Source organism: Megachile rotundata, chromosome 8, assembly GCF_050947335.1.
Source record: "Megachile rotundata isolate GNS110a chromosome 8, iyMegRotu1, whole genome shotgun sequence".
In the NCBI taxonomy this organism is placed as follows: Eukaryota; Metazoa; Arthropoda; class Insecta; order Hymenoptera; family Megachilidae; genus Megachile; species Megachile rotundata.
In genome coordinates this window covers 5,554,179-5,573,021 of record NC_134990.1, presented here as the reverse complement: position 1 = coordinate 5,573,021, position 18,843 = coordinate 5,554,179, and the positions used below count along the sequence as shown (strand labels likewise).

Sequence of the window (18,843 nt, the reverse complement as noted above, 5' to 3'; positions counted from 1 at the left end):
ATTTTGTCTAGGTATCATTGCTGATTTATTATCAGCTTGCGAATAACTTTTAGTTCAGTTTTTAACACTCAACGATCTCAGCACGGTTCCTATTTCAGCATCGATGCACAAAACCTTTGAACAAATTCACTGTTCTTTGAAAATTGTTGGGATATGGCAATGAAATCCACGACTCCTACCTCTAGTTTAATAATTTATTAATTACATGTTTTATTATTGTACTTATTTACGCTACACGTGTTTTCTATTTGCCTTTGAAATCTATTCTAATCGCCACGTGCCAACCGTCACGGACCGGCAACCGGCTCGCGCGGCGTAAATTGTCGAAGATTCCCGAATCGTTCCGATTAGCTCGGACGCGTACTATCGAAGATAGTTGCTCCTTTTTAACGTTCCTTTTTACCAAAAATTAAGTAGGAACTGTTTATATTATTAGAAAAAATACGGCTCAGAATGATTTCAACGAAAATTATAATTGTGATGCGTCTAGAAATGAAACTGGTAGGTAATAATAAGAAAATAAGAAAATAAGAAAATACTTTTCCCGGAAATAACGCCACTCCAATAAAATATTCTTGTTTTCAAGGAAAATTAATTTTTCAGTTATGTTTATAGAAATAAGTCTCATGAATATTGGTAATAAAAAAAGAACCTTGGAGTCGGGATCTGAATATAAAAACAATTCGGACTAAAACGATTAAAAGAAATTCAGAAAAAGAATAATTGAACAACTGAAATATTATCCGTTTAAGGGTCTCACAAAAAATGGACCTGCTCCTCTTTCAAAATAAACGGCTCATATGCTTCTGATAAGAAAAATGAAGTTGACCAAATGCCCTTCAGGCAATTATTCATAAAAAATATTTAACATTGGATTATGTGTCCCTCAAAATTATTTAACTTTCATTCGAAACATTTTTCGATACCAGTAATAATTTCGAAAATATCGAATGGGACTACTTTAAATGAAACAGAATATGTTAAAAGTATTAAATCTTGTGTTACAGGTTGTTGTAACTTTTTGTACTTCATTAATCAAAACCTTAATTTTTGATTAGTAATTATTTTTCAAAATAAATTTATATTCGATACAAAATTAAATACACATACATTTTTCTGGATTATTATTTAAATAATAATTCCTTTATATTTAATATGAAGAGCTGTTTAATAAATTTGTAAGTCACTGAATAAAATAATTAAAGTTTAATGCAGTGCCAGCAAATATGGTTAAACTACTTTAAAGTTAATTAAAGTAATTCTGTTTATTCAAAACTATTTTTTATTTAAAAGTTTATTAAAATAATTTATTGTATATTCATATTTACTTCGTTACTATCAAATGTTACCTGTGACGATTTAGAGTAATTAATTAATAATTAATGCATTTTTCTTTCTCGGTTGCAGCCTCCCGCTACCGCGGTAAGTTGCGCAGAGATCACACTTTGATACTTTGTTGTTTATCATAATAGTTGTGCGTAGTTTGACGTTATTTAATTTGCAGCTGTTCGATTAAAATGCAGCAGACAAACGTACATACTTTGTTTTACGTTTTGCTTTAACCGCTGGCGTACCTAACTTGAATTTTTATGCTAGGTCGATTAGGTGTCCTAACATAACAGTGTTTGCATTTTAGAACAGGCATGATTAAGTGGCTTTTGTAAATGTGGAAATTTTGGAATTAAGAAATTAAACAATTTTTTAATTTTCGAATAAGGAAATTTTTAAGTATAGGAATTTTTAAATTAGGAAATTTAGGGATTTTTAAATTTGGAAATTTAATATGGAAATATTTGATCTAGGAAATTTGGGAATTTTGAAATAGGAAATATTGAAATATGGAAATTTTTGAATTTGAGTATTTGAAAATATGCAAATATGAAAATGTTTAAATTAGGAAATTTGAGAATTTTTTGATGTGAAGATCTTTGAGTTAGGGGATTTTTAAATGTAAAAATTTGTAATTTAGGGAATTTGGGAATTTGAAATTTTTAAAATAAGGAATTTGGAAATTTGGAAATCTTTGGGTCAGGGAATTTGGAAATTTTGAAATCAAAGAATTTGTGAATCCATAAATTCAAAAAATTGAAATTGTGGAAAACTAAATGTTTTGGATTTGTAAATTGGCGAATTTAATAATTTGAAACTTTATCTTCTTGAAAGTGTGACTCTATATAAATTTTCAAATTTTCAAATGTATAAAAGTTGTAATTTGGAAGTTTGTTAATTTGGATTTGAAAACTTAAAATTTTTGAATACGGTAATTTAGGGATTTGAAGATTTGAAAATCTGGAAATTGGAGAAATGGAGAGTTGAAAATTTTTTGAATTTTTAAGGGCTGGAAAATTGGAATATCTGACATTTTGAAAATTTTTAAACTTCAACCTCTCAAACATTAAAAAATTAAGTATTTCGATATCTGCAAGTTTGACAATCTAAAAAATAAAAAAATAAAATCTAGAAATTACAAAATTTGCAAATCTAAAAATTTGTATCTTTGAAACTTTCCAAATTTTTACACGTGTAAAATCAGTTTACATTTTGGGGACGAATCAAATATATCCTAGTCGCTATCTAGATACGTCAGTGACTTCATCCAGTTGTGCAAATAATTCGAAGTCAATTTTGAAATAAAGTAATTGGTGTGCGCAATAATTGCAATATAAACTGCATAGCAAATATAGTTATTGTTACCAGTGCAATTGTAGTTTAGTTATTCATGTTTATATTTACAAAAATTTATTTACAATTCTTAGCAAACATTATTGTTGAAATGTATTTAAAAATGAACTATACTTATCAACTATATTTATAGTATTATACATATAAAAATTTATTCGAAAACTGATCAAATGCATTTAATGTAATTAGAACGATTAAGTTTATAATTAATTTTGTAAGTATATTGATATTAAATTTAAATATCTTTATAACTTTTAAAATGATTGACGTAAAAGAAAAATGCAACAAATGATTAAACTTGTATTAAAACTTTGAAATAAATTATTTCACTTAATGACTAATAAAATAAGAATATTACTAATATTTATTTAGTTAAAATGTTTGTTTAAATAATAATGTTCTAAATTCTGAATGTTATGAAAATTACCGGGTAATTTATTTGCGAGTATTCAAAGAATGCGGTGATAAAATAAACGAGACAATGTGATAGAGGACAACAATGCCGCGGGTGAAATATTCTAAATATAAGAATGTTTATTTTATCACCACATTTGACCTTAAATGACCTTTAACGATAGCTTGCGGAAGTCAAGTGGGTAACAGCTATTATGCTGGAAGATAACATACAGCACATTCTATTTAAAAAACATGCAGTTGACCTTCAAGTTTCTATTAGGTCTTCACCCGCATCAGGTATTTGTATCACGTTATGTCACCCTTCGTGCTATCCATGCTTTTTTTATAAAATATTTACCTTTATTGTTACAAGTTAACAAAGTTATTGCCCTATCCTTACAGGGTGTATCAAACGTGCAGAAATCACCATAATGAGATTGTGTACTTTTAAATCGGTATCTTTGTGCAAAATTGTTTTTGACCTCGAAATTTAAAGTCAATCTTTTTACTATTTCTCGCAGGGATAAAAGATGTCAAAGGGACTATGGATTGTAAATGAATCTTTCTTGAAAAATAATGTTAGTTTCTTCATTTAATAAGGAACTGTAACAAGTTTTTAATTTTTCCAGTTTTAATTTATTTTATAGGTTAATTTATTTATTTTATAAGTTTTAAGGAATTTTTAAGTTATTAAAGTTTCAAGATTTTAGTCATTACAGTTTTAACAAATTTTTAATTATAAGAAACAATCTTTTTATAAATACATTATTTGTTAATTAAGAGACTGTAAATGTAATAAGAAACTTTATAAAAACTTTAAGAAACTTTATAGAAGCTTTAAGAAACTTTACAGGAAAACCTTTATTTATTCAAAATTTTCATATTCTTAAATTTTCAAATCTTAGAAGAATAAAATGTTTAGCTCTCAAAATTTTCAAATCAGATTCTACATTTCCAGACATTGAAATTCCTAAGTTTTTAAAATTGTAAAATTCTTAATTTTCAAACTCCAAAATTTCTAATTTTATAAACTTTTAACAGCCAAAATTATTAAATCTTATGCCACTCAAATTTCAAAAAATGATGAACTATGTAAGTTATAAATCCTAAAATTCATACTCTAAAAAAATCACAAAGTTCTGTGATTTCAAAGTTTCAATGTCTAATTTGAAGAATGAAATTTTATTTTGTTTCATATCTTGTATTAAATACATATGATAATGCCAAAATCTTTTAAATATACAGGTTCTTATAAAATCCAAATGTAACCCTGTTTCAAATAACATGATAATTAAAGATGGTCATATTAGATGGGACACCGTTTACATCAGATTGCATTAAAGCCTTGTTTTCTGCCAAAAATGGAGTTGCGAAATTTTCCAATTAGAATAACGATGTGTTATCCTTATGCTTTTTGATAGCAATTAAAATGATATATGAACCTGATGTAATTTTCTGTAATTTCTGTCATAGAGTACGTGTTTATGGACCTGGAATTGAACCAAATGGTCCAATCGTTGGAGTACAAGCTAATTTCACAGTTGAAACATTTTCTGCTGGCAAAGGAAATGTTGAAGTCACGGTGGAAGACCCAGAAGGAAATAAAATACCTGTGAGTATATGTATTGAATACAAGATCATGTGAAAGTCATGACGGTTTTTGAAAAATAAATAATTTTGTTAAATAATATTAATGTACCTGTGAAAATAGTCATAAATTTGCCACTATACAAATATAAAAACTTTCAAATTACCAAATAAAGAAATAAGTGGATATCACAGAGTATAATTGGACAACCTAAATTCATTCTTAATAAATTATTCAAGAAATGCTTCTGATGTTAGCTATGCCTAAAATAAAATATATAATAGAGATATTGAGAGGTTAAGAATGATGGAAGTCCTTAAAATGATTATATTTTTCAAGCATAACTTATGAAAATGTATATCATCAATAGTTTAGCTTACACTCCAACTTTTAATAATTCTGATTACACTTACCTCACACAGCAAAAATACAAATTAATCTTTTCTTACATTGCAAATTAATCGTCATTTATTTGTAATTATATCCTATGGCTTATCTGACATCAGTATGGAACATATTTATGGCGGCAAATTTAAATTGTCGAATGCACTTCATGGACAAATGTGCTCTGATTTCTTCTATGATGTATATATAGTCCCTTCATTTTCAGTTTTTCTATTAATTTTCCTTCTAAACATTGAAATTATTTTAATGTACTGATAAAAATTGTTCATATTGATGGTTAATTGATAATTGATTATAAGATAAACTTGTAAGATTTTAAAGTTTATTACACATTGAGAAATATGCAATCATTTATAAATGTAATCATATGTAAAAATTGATTTCAAAATATAAAAAAAATATTTCTATAAAGTAACAAAAAATAATTAATAGAGAAACTGATCTATTGTACTAATAAAACTTGTGTCACACAGATGAAGTACACGTAACACACTTATCTCAAATGTGGTTGACCACTGTACAGGAAATTGTTATTTATAGATATTAAGTTAACGCATTAATTAAAAAGCAGGATATGTATAATGCAATAGTTATTTTTACATCACTGTGTGATTTCATCAAATTCCATCATATACATATAGTATGCTTTGTTTTCTACAGTTTCAAGTAAATGAAGATTAGTTCCATTTTTCTTTCCTTGATGATAATAACGATAATGCCACAGGAATGTATGATTGTTTGTATCATAAATATATCTAAAGTTATTTTGCATAGAAACAGATAGTGTAAAATATCTTTTTATGCTGAAAATATGAAAAGTGTGATTTGATTGATGGAAAGTTCTAATACAGGAACTCTAGTAATATTGACATTTAATTCTTAGATTTTTAAAGTTTCAAATTCTTAATTTCCATATTCTAATCCTTTAAATTTCTAATTTTTAATATTCACATTTCCAATTTTCTAAATTCCTAAAATCTCAAATTTTGAAACTGTATTTAAAATTTTTAAAATTATAACATTCACAAATATTCAAATCGCATAATTCTGAATCTTTATTACTACTAAGTAACATCTACTATATCACTTCAAATTTATAATAATTATTATAAAAACTATATCGTGTGTCTATTCCATCCCATACAAAAATCCTATATTATTATGCTAATAAAATACAACAATAAATAAATTTTATAATAATAACTCTTTTTTTTCTATCAAAGGCTGACGTTCATTTCAACAATGACAAGAATCTCACATATTCCGTATCCTACACCCCAAAACTGGAAGGACCACATAAAATAAAAATACTATTTGCTGGTAGAGAAATTCCTAAGAGTCCTTATGTAGTCAACGTTGAAGCAGAAGCTGGTGATGCTGGCAAAGTTACTGCAAGTGGCCCAGGATTACAACCTGAAGGAGTTATAGTTAATAAACCGACTTTCTTTGAAATAAACACGAAGGATGCTGGACGTGGTGTACCGGAAGTGATTATACTACCCCCACAGGTAAAATATCGTTTAACTCTTTTAAACGATAGATGTCTGACTTTAAATTGTATAACTGATTTCGGATATCTGATTTTAAATTTTATCAGGAATATGTACTTCTCAAGATCATACAAAGTTTCAAGAGTTTTATATATTACGTTGTTCTAAAAATAATTTTATTTTTTTTTCTGACAGAGGCATTAGTTTTAGTTTTTATTCATCCAATTAATTCTGGTAATAACAAAATTACACTTAAACATAAAATTAATTACTATTTCACTTAAACTTAATTAAGTGAGAAACAGATATTTTTTTCAAAATTGTAGAAATTATATAACAAAGGAGTAAGATTTAAAAAATTATCAAAATAATTGTATTTTAACTTTTGTATAATAATTTCATATTATGTTCTGCTCCATTTCCACTTTAAATGTTTTTCAATTTCAATCCAATATTCATTCTCATTTTCACATTATTTATGAAAATTGGAGCATTTTTTAAAATTCAAAAAATCATGCAACAAAAATATAAGCTAGAAATAAAAATAATAATAGAATTGGTATTAAAAATAATAGTCGAATTTCTAAAGAAACAGTAGAGCATATTGGTACACTTAATCAAAAATAGAAAATTAAAAAATGAACATATGTGTTTTATAAAAAAAATACATAAAATCTGTTCACATATTCAACGGTACGATTTCAAATATTGTTATTTCTGTTTTAAAGGATGTAAAGGCATCGATACCTGTAAAATTACATCAAACTTTACCAAACGTGTGGAGATGCGACTACACTTCACCCGTAACAGGTTTACACTCGGTAAACATATTCTTTGCCGGTAAATTAATTCCTGGAAGTCCTTGCGGCGTAAATGTGGACCTTGTGTCTGATGCGAAGAAATGTAGAGCTTATGGTCGAGGAATTTTACCGAATGGAGTCCGTGTTCAAGACGATGCAGATTTTGTGATCGTCACCAAAGGTGCCGGCGAAGATGTACCCGGTGTTAAAGTCATTGGACCTGGAGGAGTAAATCGTCCTGTCAAGTACGTTACTTGAATGTTTGTTTTAGACATTTCTTATTTCCTTTCGAATGTGTAAAAATTAAAAGGTCAATATCCCATCAACGTTAAACACTTTATATTTTTGTTATATTAAAATGAAACATTCTGTATATACATAGTATCAAGTGTATGATATTAACAGAAGACAGACACATACAGTTTGCATTCACATATGAATGTTAATTCATGAATGCGTCTAAGGTATAAACAATTTAACTTAATTTACAAATGAGGTGTAAATTCTCCAGGTGCAAGTAGCTGACTCATGCAGTATACAAAAAGGAGAAGTTATATTACCTTAGTAAAGTAAAATGTTTCATTAAAAATGTCCAGAAAAATTCATCAATTTGTTCATATATTGTACATGTTTGTTGAGGTATATACATATACTTGCTATGTTGTGTTGCTCATATGTGATCATCTTGCAACATAAAGTACCTTAAAAAATGATACAGCTACTTCAGTAAATTTATTAATATGTCTAAACGATAATATCACCAATCTACTTCAAATTTATTGTATACACACTCTAACTACTTGTTGACATCTATAGAAAGTTTTGTTTAATAATATTTATTTATCAAGATACAGTAAATAATGTAACTAATGTAACACTTTTTATAACTGGTATGACTAATGTAACACTAATATAACTAATGTATCTCCTGATATAAATGGTATAAATAATGTAACACTTGATATAACTAGTATAACTAATGTAACAGTAATATAACTAATGCAAAACCTAATAATATAACTGATATAACTAATATAACACTTAATACAACTAATGTAACAACAATGTTTTCAGCATGACCAAAATTGACGACAAAACATACGAGTGTCATTATACACCAATAAAAGAAGGACGCCACGTGGTGATGATAACGTACGGTGGTCAAGAAATTCACAAATCACCGTTTGAAGTGAATGTAGGCCCTTACAAGGAATCTGCTATAAGAGTATTTGGTCCTGGTCTTTACACCGGAGTTGTCGATTATCCGGCGAAGTTTACAGTTGACACGAACGGAGAAACTGGAGGTCTTGGATTTTCCATCGAAGGTCCATCGAAAGCGAAAATCACTTGCCACGATACTGGTGATGGAGCAGCGGACGTATCCTATTTGCCGACTGCGCCGGGCAGATACGCGATCCACATCCTTTGCGACAATGAGGACATTCCGAAATCACCGTATGTCGCGAATATCTTACCGAAAGCCGACTTCGATCCTCACAAGGTTCGTTTTTGACCCTGTTATCATGATGGAATGAAATTTATAAGTGATATTAGTCAAATTTTAAAAATGAGACACGTGTCACAAAATAAAATTGAAAAGTGATGTCTTCATTAGATTATAAAAGTTGCTTGATAATATAATTGACTAAGAGAGCTATATGTGACGCTCTGAGCTCTTCAAATATTGAGTTCAGTACATAAATCTATGTTTATTCGTTTAAAGAAATAATGCAAGTTGTAAGTCTACTTGTATAATGTAAGAAGGAGCTATAGTAGTTTAAGTTAAATTATTTCAAATATTATTTTGTGAGCATTAAAAATCCCTATTTGAAAGAAAAACTAATACAGAATCTAATACAAGATAGCTTTAACATATAGTAAAATCACTAGGAATATAAAAAAAGCAAGCATTCTATCAGTTTAATAAACCTCACAATTTCTAAGATGTCATGAAGTAGAAACAGAAATTGACTACACCACTATAATTTTGTTCCATCAATTGATAACAATGAATTTGAAATAGTATAGTTGAATATGGCTAAGTCCTTATCAGGATATCCATCATTGCCCTCGCCAGTTCCTGAAATTGAGTTAATTAAAGGAGTTCATACCTCGCATATCTATGATGAATAAACATACTTCCGTGTTAGGTGTTCGCCTATCACCCACATCCGTTTTATTTCCTATAACATTCACCTATCTGGCTAATTGTTCATATATGGTCCCGGATAATATATGGTGTAGACTCAACAAATTATACTGTACCTATTCGCAAGAAAAACTCATGGAAAGGAATTTGTTAGGTTGAAGTGTACCGCTCTGGATTTCAATCGAAATCCATTCCTTGTGGAAAACCGACAGTTTTCACGATAGATGTAAAAAAAGCTGGTCAAGCACCTTTGGAGGTTGCCATTCAAGACGCTTTGGGAAGGGACGTTCCGGTTCATCTGGACGATAAACACGATGGAACAGTACAATGTAGTTTTACTCCAACGTCTGGGCCACAACACGTCATCATGGTAAATGTATTATAAGTTCTGATTTAGATATAATAGTAGGTTTATCGTTATGTATCATGTATATTTGAATGTAATCTAGAATTTATTTTACTTGTAAATGTATATAAGCAAAATAGTTCTGGTTCAAGTTTGGAAGGTGTGAGACAAATAGATTGATTGTGAGACGTACAGAGACTGATGAAGATAGATAGTCAGATATACACAGTCTTAGATAGACGGAGATAAAATGAGGAAAACTGAGAAGTATAGATTGAGACAGCTTGTCACAGCATAAGATCATGTTGAGACAGAGGCAGATAGCAGTCTATAACATAGACTGCAACAGACTGAGACTAATTGTAGAATACTAGGAAATTGACAGATATGAATAGATAGTTGTAGACTGTGTGAGATAGAATGAGACAGGCAGAGACAGACTGCGAAAAACATACTGAGATATACTGAGACAGGTTAAGACATACTGAGACAGCCTGAGGCCAGCTAAAACAGTGAAATTGAGACATGTTGAGACAGATGGAGAAAGGTATACTGAAACAGACTGAAACAGAAAGACTCAGGCAGACTGATTGATTCAATTAACTATATACACCCTAATATGAACACAACTACACTTGTGTTGGTAGTGTTACTATAACAATAGATTTTATCATTTTACTTGTAACAAAGATTGATTGTAATGAAGAATGATTTTCAATTTTATAGTCAAACAAGAACACGAATGATACATATCCCTTGACCTTGCCAAAATATGAGCCATTTATTGTAGAAGTAAAACATATTTATTTTTAATGAATAGTTTTGATTTCATGTTGTTTTGATCGTTTATTGAATTTGAAATTATACTTTACAGTCATGAACAAATTATCCAAATGAAAGATTTTCCTTACTTTATATTAGAAAAAAAAGTATTGTGAAAATTTTATTATATGAAAATAAGGTAAATTTTTATATAAGAAAAAAACTAATACGAACAGATCAAGTTCATATAAGTTATTCCCAACAAAGAATTAAATAAAATAATAAAATTTTGAGACAACATTAATATATGTAATGATTGCTTATGATTTTAGGTAAACTACGGTGGCGTAGCCACAAAGGATTCTCCTTACAGAATGAAAGTAGAAGCACCTTTAAATCCAGCTATGGTGAAAGCCTTCGGACCTGGTCTCGAGAAGGGTGTAAAGTCTAACACTCCAACGCATTTCAACATCGATTGTCGCGAAGCTGGTCCAGGTGATCTTCGCGTTACCATGATAGACCCTGAAGGAGCGGAAATCCTCTTTTCGATCACGGATAATAAAGACGGTATATACACCGTTGATTACATAGCACATCAGCCAGGCACTTACTTAGTGCACTTGAATTATGGAGGATTAAAAGTACCCCAGAGTCCAATCAAGGTCAACGTTCAACCACATGTTGATGTTTCGAAGATCAAAGTCGACGGTCTTGCACGAAGTAAGTACAAAATTGTTTTCCTTGTTCTACAATTTTATAATACATTGATGAACGATTGCGATTGATCAAGGTATTCATTGATACAACTACTGATATCACTGTAGGTAAATATGAATAATATCGGAAGATTGGATTATAACTTTAAAAATTTAGCGAGCAGGAATCGATGAGTGCTTTCTAATTCACCTTTCTCACATTCCTATTCTCAGGTCATAATTAATAGATTGCAATTAACCCATTTGCATTTCAAAGCGGAATATTTCACGCGTGACGATTGGCTCCTATAGAGAATCGAATCTAAACATCTCGTGAGGACGGAAGAAACACATCACGCTACAACATGTTTTACATTTATTTAAACTTAAACATAAATCAGTAAACTGTATTGGATAAAGATAAGTAGATAAAACGGATAGGGTTGTCAATATTACTGTTTTCTACTTACATGATGTCTAAGGACATCAAATGTCTGAAAACAAAGCCATTAGTCTTGTTATATCTTTAGTCAATTCGAAAACATTTGCAAATCGTTGTGACATGTGCTCTCTCAGTTCGACCTCGACGTTTCTGGCAGTCGTCCTGAGAAGCAGTCACCATAGATGTCTAAAATCAGTAGCACAGATATGCTCATGCAAATGGGTTAATTAAAAGAAATGCTTCCTAAGAACATCACTTCTTACTATTCAAATTATGGATCTAACTTCCATATCAAAAAATATCTACCAACAAATACAAGAAATCTATTTCGAGCAATCCACATTCACCGCGTTACACGCGCTGCTGATCTATCGCTATAAACGAAAGATAAATCGGCAAAAACTTGAATGGTGTCGTAGCGGCTCCGGTGAACAGTTTGCAGCAGTTTCGCGTGATAACTCAGGACGCGGGAAAGGCAGCGGACTTTCAGGTGGTGATCACATCTCCTTCGGGAAACCGCGTGAAGGCTCACGTGGTGCCAACCCACGATGGTTATCTGGTCAATTTCACGCCCACGGAGCTGGGCGAGTATCTTCTGGGCATCACATTCGGCGGAGAGCCGATTTCGAATCAACCGTACTGTTTGACCTGCGTGCACGGGTCCGATCCTGGAAAGGTGAGTGCGTCCGGGCCAGGATTATCACATGGGATTGTAAACAAACCGGCAGAGTTCGTGATCGATACTCGCGGAGCTGGACAAGGCGGTCTCGGTGTCACTGTTGAAGGGCCTTGCGAAGCTGCCATTAATTGCCGGGATAATGGGGATGGTACTTGCTCGGTTGCGTATCTGCCCACTGAAATTGGTGATTATGGCATCAATATCACGTTCAACGAAAAGCATATTCCCGGATCACCTTTCCAGGCTATCGTTGTTAAGGACACTGATGTGTCCAAGATCAAGGTCACCGGCAACGGCATACAACCGAACGGTACCGTTTATCCTGTCGTTCTAAAGGATTGCTTCGTTTTCTTTCGTTCTGAGTGTTGTTTTTTTATAATTTAGTTATTGATCGGGACTTCACGCGATCAGTATACTGCTGCTTTTGAGTACAAATGAAATATTTTGTGAGGGATTAGTTTTCAAGTTTGAATAGTTAAAAATTTCTTATTTTCATAGTGTACTGATCGTCTGAAGAACTGTTTATCCATCAAGAGTGATAATAATCATAGATATAAGTGATAGAAACAGGGATTTAGCAAGCCACTAAGGAAAGCTTAATAGTTAGAAATAGAAGATATGTTTTTTGCATGAAAATTCAACATAACTGAATAGTAAACAAATTTTATACAAAAAAAAACCTTTAGTATTTTTCGACGATATCTCAACTGTTTTTTGGAATGGATAAGTAAACTATCAAAATAATTTAGGTTATTTAGAAATGAATCATTATTAATAAATTTATGTGTAATAATTTTAATTTACTTTAATTATTTATTATTTTGGTTTATTAATTTATTGTAAAAATTGTACAGTGATTCGAGTAATTTATTATTAATTTTCTACGAAATTATTTATTGAAATGTATACATTAATAGCAATTAATATCGAATTATAAGGAAACATAATTAATGATCCTACACAGAAGCGTATGTTGTCGATTACAAAAAACTGCATGCGAAGAAATTATTTTTTTACTATAAATTTTATTATTGTTTCATATTTGCTCTTACAATTATTTAACCTTGAATGTCTTTTTACTTGAATAAAATATTGTAAGTTTGTAAGTGACAAATTGTATGTTGTGTGGTGTGTGCTACTAATTTAACCAAGTATGATATTTATTTCATTAAAATATACGCATTTATTTATTTTTTAATGCACATAGCATTTAGATGTGCACTGTTGTTTTTCACGATATTGTATTTGCTTTACACGTTCAATTCCAAATGAACATGTACAGAGATCACCGCCTCTGTAAAATATACATATAATATTACACAGTAGAGTCTGAATGTGTTAGTTACTATGACGCAATATTTCATTTAATTAATAGTAAAAATAATTTAAATATCTTTTTACTTATAGTACATAGTAACTGGAATTACATATATATATGAGTCGTGCACATTCATTTCCGTAGGCGCACGTTTTATTTAAAAAATGTTTTATTTGTACCTAAATACACAGAACAATTTTAATGCATGAATACAACAATATACTTGCCAAAATATACAAATTCAAGGGTGAATCTACAAAGGACATTAAGGATGATAATCAAAGGTTATAAAATTTGACAAAAATTAGTTAATATCGTAAAATAAAATTACCTTACCTTCATTACTTACTAATGCAAATAATATTATACTACGAGATAAAAGTAATAGTAAATAAACCATGTATACATTTCAAAATTTATATAAGAAAGATTCATCCCTCTTTTGGATTCACCCTTGTGTAAAGTACTATGAGTTTATGATTGTAAAGCATTTTGAACAATTTAGAATTTTCTGAAAACGTCCGAATACACAGATTTCAGAACCTTAAACTATACGACACAAACGTTAATTATTTATTTCTTTGTAAATTACAGGTCAATGCGTCGATCAATCAACAGAGTTCACAATAGACACCCGAGGAATCGGAAAGACAGAGAACGATGTTAACAAGGTTTCCTGTACAATTAATAATCCGAGTGGTGCTACAACCGACAAGATCATTATTCCCCAAGGAAATGGTACCTATTTAGTTAGGTACATGCCGTTCGAGGAGGGTCGGCATTCCGTAGACATACTTTACGACAATATTCCTATACCTGGCTCCCCATTCACAGTGAACGTTCAACGTCTCAGTGATCCTAGTAAATGCAGAGCATATGGACCAGGTTTACAGAAAGGACGCGTGAACAAAATCAACACGTTCACCATAGAAACGAAAGGCGAGTTAAACGTATTATAGCAAAGCCTCGATATAAGTGAAAATGACGTACACAATACAGGGTGGCTCACCACATTTTGCCATACAGATTTGCGTAATTATTATTACTCATAGCAAACACTGTTTTAAATGAAGTTGAATGGTTTTGAGAGGGGCATATGTAAAAAACATATGAAGGTCATTAATGTTTTTTTAAATGGAATCATATATTTTTTATTGCATCAGCTGATACTCTTTCCTATTCTTTACAAAAAAGTATTAATCTATTTATGTGAAAAAATCATTAGTTAAGGAGATATTTTAATTCTAACTTGTTAGGAAATCGTGACTTTCTGATCAATATTATGAATTGCCTTAACTAAACAGCAAATGTTTACCTACGTGCTACGTGCTATGAGAGGTCAGGTGTCATTAAACGAATTGTGAGTTTTTGGTTTTTTTTTTTGTTATGCAGTAACAGTGAAATTTTGTCTCTCTTATGTCTCTAATACGATGAATACGACGACACGGTGAATAATCACTTCATAATGAGGTATTCTAAAGAAGAAAAGATAGACATGTTATCAGTTTATTTTGAAGCTGGGAAACGTGCTACACAGAAAGATTATACACTATGGAATGTTAGTAAGTCATTAATTTCTCGATTCAGAAAGTGTTCTGATGCAAATAGTCGCCACATTGAGCCTTTTCTGTAAACAGACATTAAAATTAAAATATCCCCTATACTAATGATTTTTTCACATAAATGGATTAATACTTTTTTGTAAAGAATAGGAAGGAGTATCAGCTGATGAAATAAAAAATATATGATTCCATTTAAAAAAACATTAATGACCTTCATATGTCCTTTACATGTCCACCAACAAAAAAAATATACCACCATCATATGCCCCTCTCAAAACCATTCAATTTCATCTAAAACATTGTTTGCTATGAGTAATAATAATTACGCAAATGTAGATGACAAAATATGGTGAGCCACCCTATATAAGCGGGAAAGCACGACATAAGCGAAAAAGTTGTCCTCAGCATTAAGACAACGACCCTGAAAATATATTCAGAGATATTCGCTGTTTTTTTATTTGTACTAAATGATTATAAAGTAAGACATGTTTAGTCTTTCTTCCCTACTACCTTCTTATAAATAAAATATCATAAATTATTCACTTAATTATGGTTGAAAATTGTAACTGTACGCACATGACTTTGCATATGAACTATTTATTTACTGACCTAAATAACTTACATGAATTATATACTTACTTATTTACATAAATTATTTAAATATTTAGATGCAGGAAAAGGTGGTCTGAATTTATCTGTGGAGGGCAGCAACGAAGTGAAGGCAACTTGCAAGGACAATTACGATGGCTCCTGCACTGTAGAATATACCACAAACGAGCCGGGTGATTACGAATTTTCCATCAAATTCGCGGATCAACATATACCTGGATCTCCTTTCCGAATCCCGATTGTAAGCGATACCGATACGAGCAAAGTGACCGCTTATGGTGCCGGAATAGAAGCCGTGCGGGAAAACGTACCGGCAAAGTTTGTAGTCAACACGTGGCAATGCAATCCAGCACAATTGGACATTATGTTGAAGACTGACAAAGGACAGGTGCAAACTCCGATAATCAAGGATCGCGGGGATGGATTGTACGAAGTAATTTATCAACCACCACCAGCCGGAAGCAACTTACAAGTCCGAGTAACATATGATGGAGAAGACATTCCGGGAAGTCCGTTCAAACCGAAGGTTTTACCCACAGTTGAACCTAACAAGGTTGTCTTGTCTGGTCCTGGAGTGGCACCTGTCTGCACAGCTTCTTTCCCGATTGATTTCGTGGTCGATACTTCCAAGGCTGGATATGGAGATCTTGAAGTTCAAGTTTTGGTGAGTGGGAAATGGATGGTCGAGTTTTGTTATAGGAAGAGTCCTGGATTTAATTTTGATGTTGCAGTAGTAGGTAATGTGTTAAGCATGGATCACTAGGTAGGCTATTTGATGTTCAACTTACTGGGTAGTCAATTTAACGGATAATTTACTGTTTTAGTAGTCAATTTTTGGGTGCTTAACATACCAGGTAGTTAATTTGATAGGTACTCATTTTATTAGATAGTCAATGTGACACTTACTTAATTTACCAGTAAGTCAATTTAACAGATACTTAATTTATGAAGTAGTTAATTTACAAGATAGTCAATTTGACAGATAGTTGATTTAATAGGTAACTTAATAGATAATTAATTAATCAGACACTTAAATAAGTAGATAATTAATATGTCAGATATTCAAGTTCCCAGGTAGTTAATTTACCAGATACTTAACATAAGTTTACTAGACAAGTTTACTAGATACCTAATACACCAGATATTCTATAAATACTAGGTAGTCAATTTATCAGATACTTAGCTTAACAAGTAATAAGTCTAATTGATATTCAATTAACTACATAATTAATTTGAACACATTTTCAGCTTATTGAAAAAGAGTAAATTTGAGTTGCAAGTAGGCGAATATAACAGTCTTAATTTTGAATGCAAGAAGATGAATATTTTTTATAAAAAGATTTGGACTGGGAAACTTGTACATTTTAGGTAGTTTAAGAAGTAGTAGTTAATATTTGCTATAAATCTTTCTAGTAATTTATCTTTATCATAAAAATGTAAGTCCTCCTAGTAGTTAATCTTTATTATCAATTTACTGAAAATCTTCCTAGTACTTTTAGTTTCCTAGTATATTTTTACTATAAATTTACTATAAATCCTCCTGATAGTTAATCTTTACTATAAATTCTCCTGTGTGAACTTGTTTTATTTCTTTGTCTGGTTACATATAACTGAAAATTAAGACAGCTGACATCTGTTTTAGGGTCCTGATCAAATTCCTCGCCGGGTTGAAATCCAAGACTTAGGCGATGGAAAATACAAGGCGACGTATTTACCCGACGATTGTGGCCGTTACAAGATCAACGTAAAATACGGAGGCAAAGAAGTGTCGGGTTGTCCCGTGAACGTCCAAAGTGTTTCCACAGGAAAAGCGGACCAGTGCAAAATCAAAGAGGGTATTCAACACACGCTTGCTCAAGGTGAAGAATACTGCATCACTGTGGACACTGAAAATGCTGGACGTGGTGCAGTGACCTGTCGCATACGCTCCACATCCGGAAGGTAAGATTTATTGTTAGTTGTTGTTGAATATGTTTGTTATATATGTATATACTGTTCGTACTTTACAAGAAGTCTGAAGATAATCACATTGTGTGTTGGTTCTCTACTCCAGTGATATATTGAGACTTCTTGTAAGCTACATGCAGCATATGTAAATATAAGAGCAATCTGTGTATTTAATCTGGAACATAGTAATATCACAGCAACTAAGTCATGAAATTAATTGGTAGTATTGCAAGATATTTTCTATACAAAGTGTTCCAGTTTTTTACTGTCAAACTTCATCAACGTAGCCATACACAAAAATAAAATAAAGATGTTATATTAAAATAGGGTTTTAAACGCTTTATCAAAGTTATAACTTTTATTTAATTAACGTCTGTGAAATTAGTGTTTGTGAGAATTTTGAAATTTGAAATTACTGCCTGTGATAATTTAAAAATTTGAAATTAGTGTCTGAAAATTTTGAAATTTGAAATTACTTCCTATAATAATTTCGAAATTTGAAATTAGTATCTGAAAATTTTGAAATTTGAAATTAGTGTCTGAAAATTTTGAAATTTGAAATTAGTGTCTGAAAATTTTGAAATTTGAAATGACTTCCTGTGATAATTTTGAAATTTGAAATTAGTGTAACTCAGAGATTTTTGAAATTTGAAACTATAGAACTGTGTTTGAAATGAAGAAGTTTGAAAATTGAAGAATTTACAAAAAGTGAAGTCAAGAAGTTTGAAAGTAAAAAATATAAATTTTGAAATTCAATAAATCACTAATTCCAAAACTGTAGAAATAACAAAAGTTACTTAATTCTAACATTCTAAAATTTAATGATAGTCTTTAAATGTGCCCAAGAAAAGTACCCCATCAATTACGGTACTGTTCTTGCGAACAGATTTTAAATGAATATCCAATTTCACCAATAACAATTGGTATTAGCTTTTCGAGATTAACGATTTCAGAGATGTTCAACAACATACTA

At 30.8% G+C, this 18,843-nt stretch overlaps 1 protein-coding gene across 4 annotated transcripts in view; it reads left to right on the top strand.

The window, feature by feature from the left end:
* Nucleotides 1–18,843, top strand: part of cher (filamin A protein cher) — a 135,703-nt gene that overhangs the window by 49,227 nt on the left and 67,633 nt on the right. Inside the window, exons 5-15 of one of the 4 annotated variants that reach the window (XM_076534355.1) lie at nt 1,408–1,422; nt 4,552–4,690; nt 6,295–6,579; nt 7,290–7,606; nt 8,436–8,862; nt 9,665–9,880; nt 10,951–11,338; nt 12,175–12,744; nt 14,347–14,691; nt 15,983–16,587; nt 17,566–17,864. In XM_076534355.1, coding sequence (XP_076390470.1) covers nt 1,408–1,422; nt 4,552–4,690; nt 6,295–6,579; nt 7,290–7,606; nt 8,436–8,862; nt 9,665–9,880; nt 10,951–11,338; nt 12,175–12,744; nt 14,347–14,691; nt 15,983–16,587; nt 17,566–17,864 — 3,606 coding nt within the window. The remainder of the gene's footprint in view (nt 1–1,407; nt 1,423–4,551; nt 4,691–6,294; nt 6,580–7,289; nt 7,607–8,435; nt 8,863–9,664; nt 9,881–10,950; nt 11,339–12,174; nt 12,745–14,346; nt 14,692–15,982; nt 16,588–17,565; nt 17,865–18,843) is intronic. The other 3 variants (XM_076534356.1, XM_076534357.1, XM_076534358.1) reach the window with 3 other exon arrangements.